The sequence below is a fragment of the Diplotaxodon limnothrissa genome, linkage group LG7 (assembly GCF_057381915.1).
Source record: "Diplotaxodon limnothrissa isolate DT_005_m linkage group LG7, D_limnothrissa_male_GT1.1, whole genome shotgun sequence".
Classification (NCBI taxonomy): domain Eukaryota; kingdom Metazoa; phylum Chordata; class Actinopteri; order Cichliformes; family Cichlidae; genus Diplotaxodon; species Diplotaxodon limnothrissa.
The window spans coordinates 50,526,737-50,539,352 of record NC_140602.1 but is presented as its reverse complement, the minus strand read 5'-3'; the positions used below and the strand labels follow the sequence as shown (position 1 = coordinate 50,539,352).

The 12,616-nt window shown below is 40.1% G+C and overlaps 1 protein-coding gene across 3 annotated transcripts in view; it reads right to left on the bottom strand.

Annotated features, from left to right (window-relative positions):
- Positions 1-11,543, bottom strand: part of nedd4l (NEDD4 like E3 ubiquitin protein ligase) — a 41,710-nt gene extending 30,167 nt beyond the window's left edge. For all 3 annotated transcript variants that reach the window (XM_085359857.1, XM_085359858.1, XM_085359861.1), the window contains exons 1-5: positions 11,195-11,543; positions 9,365-9,438; positions 5,357-5,438; positions 2,930-2,968; positions 2,173-2,226 (exon numbers count right to left, since the gene is read on the bottom strand). In XM_085359857.1, the coding sequence (XP_085215983.1) occupies positions 2,173-2,226; positions 2,930-2,968; positions 5,357-5,438; positions 9,365-9,438; positions 11,195-11,239 (294 nt within the window). In that variant the 5' untranslated portion in view covers positions 11,240-11,543. The remainder of the gene's footprint in view (positions 1-2,172; positions 2,227-2,929; positions 2,969-5,356; positions 5,439-9,364; positions 9,439-11,194) is intronic.
- Positions 11,544-12,616: the final 1,073 nt, after the last annotated feature.

Genomic DNA, 12,616 nt, shown 5'->3' with positions numbered 1-12,616 from the left:
GTCCTCACTCGGAAAAGGCATGTCTACTTGAAACAGAATAAACATGCAATGCCTGCCATACACAGCCAAACATTTGACGCTGCTTTTATAGGTCATTCCTTTTGCATCCAAAAGCAGTCCGAGACACAACTTGGCTGTGATCCTAGCCTGTAATGCTGAATGAAATCATGCACAAATTCTAATGCCTAACTCCAAGTTACAACACAGAAAAAGACGCTTTGTTTGCAACATACTGTACATTAATGTAAAAAAGCTCCTACAATTTGATTCACCACAGCATCATCATGTGAAAAAGTGGGAGTTCGACTACTTTGCCCTGAAGCCACAGTTAGTGGGGGAGTCATCCGCCTCCGTGCACAGAACTGACAAAGCCCCTATCACAACTTGCCATTTCAGAGCTACACGCTTGAAAAGTAACTGCCTTGTTTTAACCGCTTGGACTGGTTCAACCTATGGCTTAGACCACAGTGCGTCACCTTATCTTTTTCAAAAAACAAGTTGCAACCAGCAGCCTGTAGTATTTCAAACGAATGAAAAAAAGAAATAAATATCAAAGGTCTGCATTGTGGACAAGAGGGCATCAAGAAACAATACTGACTGGACAAAGAAGCCAAAAGAAAGACACTGTAATACAGGAAGACTCGCGGCTTGGCAGCCAGTTACACTTAGTGATGACACACTGCCTGCAGTGTTAGGCACAGTCAATAAATGTGTGTCTGTGTGAGAAATGTTATGGGGAATGTTCTGTATAAAAGAAACAAAATGCCAATGTGTGGTCCAATGGCAGCGAGCCCAGCTTGCCAAATGACATAACATGCCTGCTTCAAACTGCACTGTGCTGTAGGTCTATTCAGCCGCTTCTTCAAATTCAACCATCAGTGTCATACATAGTTCTCTTATATTTGTACTATGCTCCAGTACAAAACGAAATGCTGACCAGTGGTGGGGGAGCTGCCTTGGCACGCACCAAGAGAAAGACAAAAAGCACCTCTTCGGACATATAAGGAGAGGACCGTGCTTGAGGCTGCCTGTGCTGTGCTCTCGTCTCATCCTCTTATACAGAAAGTGTTCACTGTACTGAAGGAAAATTAGAGCTGCACTTTTTAGAAGGGACGGAGTGCAAATGAGCAAGTTAGACATGTGTTACATGCTTAGATCAATGAAATAGTCATGTCTTTATATGGTTCACCTAGAAATAAAACTAGAGATCGTGTTGTTACAAAAAGACACTCCCCAAACAAATCCCAAATGTTTTAACCTCCCACGATGGTCCTCAGCAACAGCCCTGAATCTGAGAGGCCCCGACAGAATGTGCCTTATCCAGCCAAGATCACCAAAACTATGTTGGGCTGCATCCGCTGTTTGTTTTATACAACATCAAACCCAGGACCCAGAGTTACTGAGAAGACATAGGAAACAAATAACACTGCTAGCAGAGCCTTTTGCTTATTCTACAGAACAATGACTCCACAGTGTCAGCAACCACTTCTCTTATGCACGCCTTCTCTGAAGATACTCCAACCAAGGTGACGTTTAGAGCCAAGAGTGAATTAGTAAATTGATTACAAGACCTATTTGTGATGGTTTTACTCACTGCAAGAATTGACAATGTGCAGACATTTAATTTAGTTGTCAAGGCAACTGAGGGCCTAAAAGGGGTTTTAATTTCACAAGTCAAGGAAACCAGTGTTCTCGTCTGTGGGGGAAATCTGAGAAATTTGACATAAGAGGAATGTAGGAGCTGTTAGTGGATTACAGTCTGAAAGCAGAGTACCGAAACTAGCAGTCAAACAAACTGTACGCTGTTTATAATCTACAAAGCCTAAAGCTGAAATCATGTCATGTTAAACTGGGAAAATGGTTCACATCTCGAAAACTGTTAACACACGAGGGAGGGCAGACAAAGTCAATAAAACGTCTTCTAAGTTATTGAAAATCTCTGCGGTATAATGAAAGCAGAACTGGTTGAGACAAATTTAGCAATATCAGTTTTACAGTCATTATGTTTTATTGGCGTAACTGAGACTAGAGAACAAAATAAAGTGCTACTGGAAAGCAAATTATCACCATAGGACATTAAATGAAAGACAATATATTGTGCAAATATTTCCAAGGAGAACAGATTGAACGACACGAGACAACTAAATAAATCTACAAAAGTGGAAATCTTACCAATCTGTTTTCATCGAACACCTCAAAGAGTAGCCTATGATTCTGTGGACACACCTGTGGGAGCAACAAAATAAGGAAGATGTTAGAGACGTTGCTTGCTGTTTATGTCAAAGTGTATGTGCATTTGCGGGTAACTGGCTGCTTGCTTTTTGTTTTGTAATCATTTAAAACTGTGCAGAGTCTTAGAAGGCAGTCAGCTGTCTAATTATCGAAACAGAAGCCTAAGCTGTACTCATTTTACTATAATACACAAAATCTGTTTCCTTGCAAACAATTCCTACACTATCAGGAGTTGAGCAATCAAAGTTGACACAAAGGTACAGCTTATACTCTTAAAAGGCTGTTATCCATATTGCACATTATGACATCATTATGCAACTTAACTACCTAACAACAGGAAATGACCAATTTGTATCATTTATTCACCCATGAAATCTTATAAACTATTCTATCGTTTTAATTTCACAAAATGTTATTGATTTAAAAAAACTTGAATTATAGATGCCTATCAACACCACCTAACAAACTGAACTGAACTAAACACCCTCAGTCTAGAGTTATCATGTCACTATACTTATAACGTCCTGTTTGATTACAGGGGTGGAAGACGTGGGTTTCATCGCCATGTTAAACTGCAACCAAAGATTCACAGCTATACAACTCCTGCTCCAAAGTAGAGCAATAACAGACCGTCAAAGCAAAAATAAATAAAAATAATAATCATCATTCACGAAAGCATTTCAAAATCTGAACTCACTCTAAAGTAGAATTCTTCGTTCCATTTTGGGTTGAGGGTCTGAAACACAGTGTACAGAAGCCACAATGAATAACTGCATTAAAACACAATAAACAGCATCATTAGTTTACACAGAAAAGAGAACAGATGTATGAAAAGCATCCCACTCAGAGTGAGAGAAGAGAGGCCACGTGCAAAATTAGGCTCTATCTGGCATGCCAATGATCCTCTCTTATATTGTTAGAGGAGGTTTGTAGCAAACTTGCTCCTGTGATAAGAATAAGCCTTCAGATTAACAGGCGTGAGGATTTTCACCCACTTTCTGGATGCATCAGCTCAGCAGTTACACCCCCCTCCAATCCACTCTCCTTCTGCCTCACACATTTGATGTTTTTATTAGACTGGGAACTAAGTTACAGTTCTCATTAAAATTCCTTTGGTGACTCAAATGACTTAAACACTCAAATGTCAATGAAACCTGAATTTCACAAGTTACACTGAATAATAAACATTAAATGTTTTACAGCAGCGATAAAATAACATCTGTACTAAAACTACTGAGATACCACAATTACAAATTAACTCGCTGTACTTGGATGAACAATATTAATGAAATCTGCAGCTCACAAGGCAAAAACAAAAACAAAAACATCCAGAACAGCCTAACCTCAGCTCTTCTGTGCTCAGGGCATCATCTAGATACTGATGTTTGCCTCAGATTGGCTTTTTATTTCTTTGTCATATCCCATTTTTTTCATGTCATCTTGCCACAAGCCAAACTCTTAGCTTCAACAACAAAGATGCCATCAAAGGTGTCCCACTTAAAGACACATGAAGCCCACAGAAGAGCGAAGCACCACTGCTTCTTTTTCTGCTCCACATAGCAGTACTATTGTCAGCTATTTATATCCTATAAAGAAAACCATGGCCACTGGCAGCATATGTTTGGCTGCATGTAGGCCTGAGCTGCTTGACTCCAACACAGGCTTTCGTTGGCAAATTCTTATAACCAACTTTACTACCAGGAAGTAAGAAACTGAGTCAAGCTATGCTTTAAAGTTTAACCCCTGCACATTATAAAGTACAGCCTCAGAAAAGAATAAAATGGAGTGCAGCAGAACCCAATACATTTCAGATCAAATTTAAACCATGCAGCTCAGAAAATTCAAAAATCCTGGAAATCAATATGCACTTCCACTCAAATTACAGCTTCCTTTGAATTGGAAACGTCTCCTGTCCTGGGTTTACAATAATGGCAAGTAATAGCTCCCCCTGCTGTGAAGAGATTTCCTCCTCAAAAAGAGGCCACGGGGGAAGAGCTCGACCAGTGTCTCCCTGTCCTGAACAGATAAAGGAAGCACCACCTTTTTGTGCCTTTCTGGAGCTTTGCCTTGATTGGTAGGTGTGGGGGTAGGGAGTGTGTGTTGGTATTAAGATGATCTGTGATCCCACACCTGTGACTTTAAAAGGGACTCAATAAGTGCACATTTAAGTGGCTGAAAAGGCCCATCTAAAGTGCAGGTGTGGAAGTAGATTAGTTTGGCAGGAGTGGCCAAGCTAGCCAAACAATACAAGTAGGTTCATTAGAGGTCATTGGGCTTTCAAGGCTCAGGTGGTCGAGCGAGCTCTCCACTAATATAGGGGCTGGCCATTCGATCCCTCCATGTGCCAAAGCACCATCAGGCAGTACAATGAACTCCAGATTACTTCTTGCATAGCAGTCTGCTGCCATTGGTGACTGAGTGTGTGTGACTAAGGAATAAAGCTACGGCTCTGTTCTCACCTGGAATTAACATGCATCTTGGGTGATCCAATCACAAGGAGAAACCTCCAAGTACAGGTGTAGGAATGCACACGCAGATTTAACTGCTCACACCATATTCAGATATGCCGTGGGCTACACAATGCCATTCGCTTGTTTTAGCAGTGTGTACATAAATTTATCTGGAGCCACATTTAAAGAACGCCTACACAATCAGTGTTCTTCCTACCAGTGGAGAAACACAACGTCCTCCTGCACTAGTACTGGCTAACAGACTTATTCCCAACAACTCTGTTTACAACTGTAAATGTACACGATAAGAAATCTCACCAGCACATTAGTGTGATAGCATGAAATATCTCCAAACTACTGCCCATTTCCCGTTAGCTTCTGCCATTTATAATAGTTCTCCCATTAGCGACAGGTGCCCTGCTGGTGAGACCGGCTGTAAAATGAACATAGAGCAGCACACTGTTTTGAGTCAAGATTAATTAGACTTTAATTTGAGACCCTGAATAATTAAGCAGGTTTGCAAAACTTCTGTAGGCTCCATGTTTATTTGCAGAGTAGCTGTCCACTTGTGACTGCGTCATCCAAGACATAAACAGGACCTCTAAGACAACAAACATCAGACTAAACATGCTACAGTTCAATGCTTCAAAGTCACTGTTTACTTATGGACTTACCTTTTTAATCGTTTTTGTTTGGACTAGGGCAAGCTCTCTAGTTTCATCAGCAACATAGAGGGAAAGCTTGACATAAGGATCACTGCAAAACCAAAGCAGAAAAAAAAAAGTCGGAAGCATATCCAAATTCAAACCATCTGCTCCCAGCAATACATATTTACCAAAAACAGCACACATCTATAATAAATAGGATACATACATTTCATATTACATTTAATTTCCATATCAAAACAATGATTTCCAAAGTGATAAAAGACCAAAGCAAATTACATATTAGCATATACAAACAAATTAAGTTTTTTTTTCTCAATGCAATCAGTTATAGTTCCAGTGTAGACAGTTCACACTTAGAAGAAAAAGAAAATTGCAATTGGTGCGCCTTAGTTAGACACTCCTTCCATTTGAGTATCCTGAGAAATAAAAATCCTGTCTTATTGGTAAAGACTGCTAAAAATAGAAACAGCTAAACGTTTTGAGGAGAGAAGTACAAACAATAAGCAGACCATGTGTGACTGTGCTATTTAAAACTCCCCACGTGGCTTATTTGAAGGTGCTGACAGGGTAGAAATCTCCAGTGAGCTCTGGTCTGAGCGGCGATCTACTGTTCACTGCGAAGACCAATTAACCTGATGTTAGTCACAGCAGGCAACACCTGGTACCGTGTCACACTTTGCAAAACCCTTCCCTGGGAGAACTGACTATTTAAAAGGTCTGTGTACATGTGGAGGGGGTGACTTTGCAAAGTTACATAGTCCTACATGAAACTTTCACGTTAAAATTACAACGCAATTAACACAGACGATGCTTTTATTTGTGCATTTGTATATCTAAATAGGATATCTTAAAGCATCCTCTGTGTTAACAACTTTTTATTGATCAAGTTAATCAACTAGGTTTACTGAAAGCTAGAGTTTGGAGGTTAAAAAAAAGAAAAAGAAAAACAAAGAGTAAAGCAAGAAAGAAGCTAAGCAACAGCAGGGTTTCTGCACAGACTTTGTTTTTCCTTTGCTCAACCTAATGTAATAAGATATTTGTGCTGCAGAGACAGTTTGGTGTGAATTACACTTTTCTGGATTTGCAGGTTCAAATTAGTTTCTCTAGTAGTGTTAGAAGAGAGATGACTATATTGACATTAGAGATTTATTCAGTGAAAGCAAATGTAATACACTTTAATTGGTACCTCACAGTCCACAATTTATAAAAGCAACTGTAACTTATTAACAGATGCATATTACCTGCATTACAAATGAGTGGTGACTTGCCAACTTGATATCTCATCAATATGTAACCTGGATTCCAATCAAGAGAGCCAAGTCCAGACTTTAAATCATTAAAATATATTCACACACCTTAGCTGTTACCCAACATGATGAAAAGAACTGAAATTAAGTGGTATCAACACAGCTAATATACGTGTTAGCCACCACCAGACACTGTTATCTGTGGTATATAAAGATGATGTGGAAGATAATGTTAGTAGGGCAATTTAGGCAACTCAATAACTGCCTACTACTACTACAATAACCCTTCCCCTGCTACTTACTCTTCAAACCACTGCAGTCAAGAACGCGACTGCTTCGGCTTCAGGTGTCTTTGGTCAAATTAGCAGTATGCTGAGTTGACACAGGTGAATGGTGCGATTGCCGTTTTGTGTCGAGATGATGATTTGGGGTTTCTGGCACGACCCACATGGCACATTTCAGCACCCTTCACAGAATTTACTGCCACAGCATCCTGTAATAACCTCTTGTGGTCTCAGGAGCTACAATTGTGGCTGCTTAGCAAGAACTGCTTAGTATAAGGTTAAATACAGGATTTTAAACACTTTTTAAATATCAAAATATTAGAGAATGGGTTTTAAATCTATTCAGACATAATCAGTAACCATAGCATTAGGACTGACCTAATCAGCAATTCAATTTCGCAGCTACAGTGCAGTCTTACTTTCATTTGAAGGAAGCAGTTGAGATAAAACAAAAGAATAAGAACGAAATTAGACGGGCAGACAGACGGATATTGAAGGAGTTGCAAACATACCCTAGGCAAAACAGGTGCTGCTAGTTAACCTCTTCAGGAACCCCACAGCTTCTAATTGTGTGTTTGTGTGGTTCTATGATATGTTGCGATTAAACAAAAACAATGAGACCACTGTATCCCAGCTGCACGGAGACTTCTTGTCTCCTTCCTTCTATGAGCAAAAATCCTTCTAAGGGTGGGAGAAAGGCTACTTGTGGTCAACACAAGATTAAAGATACCAAAAGCAGCCGGAATCAAAGCATAGCCCCGTACACTTGTTCTTTGAAGTTACTTCCTTGAGTTTCTCTCATCGCCGCACAAAAACGGTGAAAACAAAACCTCAGAGTGTTTCATTTAATCTGAAACAACAGAATGTAACACACGAGCCACAAAGGAGCACCGACAGGAACACATTTGGAGCAAAAAGAAGAAAAGAACAGGCTGGAACTGTTTGAGCATCTTATGAGGTGACAGACTGCCAAGTCAGCACTGTCTCCTGTGGTAGCTAGCCACACATCAAGACCTCATTCAGTGCACTGCATTACAGTTCAGCTTTCTCCTGAGCCAGGCTGAGCTGTCCTGCCAGCAGGGCATCAGGATGCTAACACATGCACTCTGGCATGCGAGTAGCACTCACACAGTGCTACACATGCCAAGCTCTTCCTCAAACAATGTCTGCATTCTTACAGTTCAGATACATTACTGTGATCAACAGTAGGCACAGAGCTCAAATTCAGAAGAGGCTTCCAGTGCTCCTGTGGTGATTTCAGACAGATATACAGTTTAATATAGTTAAATATTTCTTTACAGCCTCATGCAACATGTTACTTTAAAGAATGATGATAAGCAATCTTCAGTGAGTCTGTCCTGTGAAGTCTTGCTACATGTTTTGCATTGCAATTACATTTGCAAACCTACTCAGGCATTCAATAACATGTAGCTAAAAGACCTATAACAGCAAAAAGCTGTCACATGTTAAGATTTAGATCTCTTCAGCTGAAGTGCTGTGCCATTTAAGTGACTTACTGGTCATTGCTATTTCTAATGGAAGTTTGCGCTTCAGCATAATAAATATTCCATGTTTAGTTTGACACTAGAAAGCTAGTTTCAAATTAAGAAGAAAGTCTCTGATTGGCACATGGAAAAATACAACAACAGCCAGCAGGATGGCAGAGGTGGTGTTGATAGAAGTGACAGCGAGTCATTCAGCATATTATTAGAGCAAAAGCAAAGCTGTGGGTAATTAAAATTCAAGGAGCAGAAGTTACACTGCTTAACAAAAATAAAATTACAATAACTAAAGTTATTATGTAACATCATGTAAAAACTGTATTAACAGTCTGTTGCACTTCACAGACTCACACATGGGAGGGAGATATTGATGGACATAACGCTTCAGAGATCATCAAAAGTTTAACCACACTGTGTTCCCACATGTGGGAAGGTATGTGGCATGTATAAGAATTAGTCAAGCTCTTTTATCTGGAAGAAGGGTAACAGAGGTGGGTTATGAGTAGGATAGGAGAGGCAGGATGGAAATCATTGATTAACACTTGAGGTGCAAGGTCTGTAACTAGAAGGAATGTAGGAACTGTGCATAACACTGTGCTGCTCAAGGTTAAAAACGACTGGCTAGAAGGAGAACCCCAAAGAGTTGGGATGCTAAACACAATACTACAACTAAGGTCTGTCTAGTTTTCCTTAAGCATGGATTTCTTCATGTAATGATCCATGGCGAATCATTATTAGTGAGTGAAGTAGCTGACATGTTTGGCATGACCCATCTAAACTGTGATGATGTGTATGCAATGTTGAAGGCCTCAAAAGACCTAGTTTTGTGAAGGAAGAGAACATGTAGAGCACCAGAAAGAAAGAAGCCCAAGTCCACTCACCAGACCTTCACAATGACAGCAGGAAAGCAACCTAACACTTCTATTATTAACACAAAAACAGTATCTTCTGACGTTTTCTCAGAAATTCCATGATACGCACCTGGCTCCAAGGATGTCTTTCTTCGCCAGATCAATTCCTGCAATGACCTTAACCCGTAACACTCGTGTTTCATGCTGCAGACAGAGGGAAAGAGATGATGGGTCAAAACATTTAATCAGCTAAGTTAAGTCATCTAAGATATTTCAAGCAGCCAGCTGCAATGAGCTGCCTTTTAAATCAATAAAGCTCACCTATAAATAAATGGCCGTTTGTAACTTGGCACCAAAACTCAAACGCAGTATCCGAAAATATGTAGACACTTAATATGCTAAACCACCTCATGCCAGGCTGTGACTACACTTTTCTCCAAGTCACTGCAGCGGCAATTAATTTACTGGGGAAGTCTCTGACATAGTTAATGATGTTAGCATAACACCAGATGACAAAGTGAGAAGAAAAGGGGAGTGGGGTGCCTTACTGAATGTTTACCTCATGATCACAGTAAATGCTTTGTTTCATGGTATAATCATCAATGAATACTATCCCCATCTGTTTAGTGTGTGTGAGGGAAGTTTTTACAGACAAGCCTCATGTCAGCAGGGTACCCCAGAGCTATCAAAGTGGGTTAAATGATAGGGTTCACCTTTTCTTCTAATGATTACTAAAAAAAATTATAATAAATACAATGTTAACATAAGAAGGCACCTAAATTCTACGCCAACATTTCAAACCCGATGTTAAAAATATTTTCTAGCCAATAAAGATCCTTCCCCCAGATATAATGATTTTGGTGGTGCTGTTGGTATTTGTTTCCTCTTTGCTGTCGCTGAAACATTTAAGTCACATAACATACTAAAAACTTGAAGTGACAGAACAAATTACCAGTGGCTAATATAACCAATATTGATAATCGGGAGCTAAATCGGCCAATCCCTACATAGATGTTAGAGAAACTAACGTCACAGGGTTCAAAGTGCATCTACGTAACACAGATTCAGTGAATTGCTGAAGCTGAACCCTCTTACATCCTTCCTGGTCAGACTGACAGATGAGTCAAATGCAGCCAGAGTGCAAATTCAACAATCAAGAGTCACACCCCTATTTTCCCTTTGAGAAACCATTAAAGATATATTTTTAGCTGTCCACCAGGATTATCCAAAAAAAAAAAAAAATTCCACACTGCTTGCCATTTGAGAGTACACTGCTCCGATCTCACATATAACAGCTCCCCTATTTAAAAAAAAATGTTTGGAGATATACATAGATGCCCAATGTTTGACTCGTGACTATGATGCTGCAGTATTAAAAACAAAAACAAAAAACAATAACGCTTGAATTATTTCATAATTAATGGCTACATGCTTTATGTAAATCTGAATGCCATGGCAACTCAGTCGTCTACATCCAAGATCACCTCACTTATCAGGCAGCCACGATTACAAACAAGAGGTAGTTTTTAAATCTGACACAGCGGTCGAGCTTGTACCGGGATCGAGCCATCGCACCCGAGAAATCGGTCGGTTTCCCTTCTGCACATCTGGGATTCAACAGAGCATTGCGAGGTAGCGGTTAAGCTCCAAGTCGCCCATAAATTGAATTAAACCGAGGATGGAACGAACCAACAGAGGCTGCTGACTAACTTGGACTGCTTGGGTTCACGACTGTAGGCACAGTGGTGAAAGTGCTACTGAAAATGAGCTGAGAAAACTAGTGGACACGAAGACAGGGAGGAACTGACAGCTGCCGAACATTACACTGGAATGTTATCCAGGGTAAGGGGTTGTTAGCTTGCCTATCGGGCTAACGCTGGCCATCTCTGGCTGCACCCCTCTTGAAGAGACTCCTGGTTGTAGTATACTTTTTATGGGCTCGGTTGAGTTTAAAGCTTACCTCATCTTCTGAAAGTCCATATATCGGTTCGTAATTCGCAGCCATATAGCCTGCGGTCCACGCTATATACACACAAAAACAAGCCGCTTTGCAAAGCTAGCTAGCTAGCCTTGAACAATAAAGTCCCACTCTCCTCTCTGTGCCGAGCTGTGAAGGTAAAGTCCACTGTGAAAGCAAGTCCTCGGCACGCCGCGGGTGGTTGGTTCTCAACCGGATAACGTAATCCTTTCCCGCGTGGTCCGTCCAGGACCCAACTTGGAAATGAAAAAAATAAAAAAAAATTACAGTGTAGCGAAATGTTTCGACTGAGGCAAACCGCTTTTGTCAACTCCGAGCTTATCCCTCCCGAAATGTTGTGACACTTGACTTCCTCCTAAGAGCTCAGCCAATCGTGTGCCAAGAACACGTGATTGCTGTCAAACTCAGCCAATAAAGTGCGCCTTGAATTCCCTAACGCGCCTGGCTGGCCAATTAAATAAGAAGAGGACGTCGAAATTAAGTGGGTCGTTTAATTTTTTTCTCGCTCTTTTTGTGTTATGTAGAACTATGTCTCACTGTTGAAATAGCCAGAATGTGTAAGATAGTTTTCACATATAATATCACCATCTCCACCTAACTGACGTCACGGAGAACCCGAAGGGGATCGTGACGTGGGCGGGGCTTGTAACAGGCAGCCAATCACGTGCTGCAGTCACAGCAAGCAGCAGGTCTGGTCCGCTGCAGGTACTGATCTGGATCACGAAATTAATTGAGTCCAGGATGGGCGAAAACTGAGAGTCACTTTTGGAAATCGAGTTAACTCAGCTCATAGATGAGTCAGGTATTGTATATTCATTGTATACCGTAAAATTACAACTATAACTTTTATTGCATGTGCGATCACGTATGTTGGTGGAGTCTAAAAAATCCATGGATTGTGACGACCTTGACATGTCGCTAATTAAAGAAGTTCTTTATAGTGTCCTTCAACCGTTAACATATATTTGCAACAAATCATTTCAAACTGGAATTTTTCCAGATAAAATGAAAATTGCCAAAGTGATCCCATTATATAAAACTGGTGATAAACAGATTGTGTCAAATTATAGACCGGTATCTTTACTGCCTCAATTTTCGAAGATTCTTGAAAAACTATTTGCAAACAAACTAGATTCTTTAATTGATAAAAATGATTTATTGAATGATCATCAGTATGGGTTCAGAAGAAATCATTCAACATCTCTAGCTGTGATGGAATCTATTGAAAATATTGCAACGGCTGTGGATGAAAAACAGTTTGGAATAGGTTGATATACATGATAGAGCATTCTTTACTTTTACAGAAGTGTGAAAGGTATGGTTTAAGAGGTGATGTACAATTTTGGTTAAATAGTTACTTGAATAATAGGTTCCAATATGTGAGTATTAATAACATGAAATCTA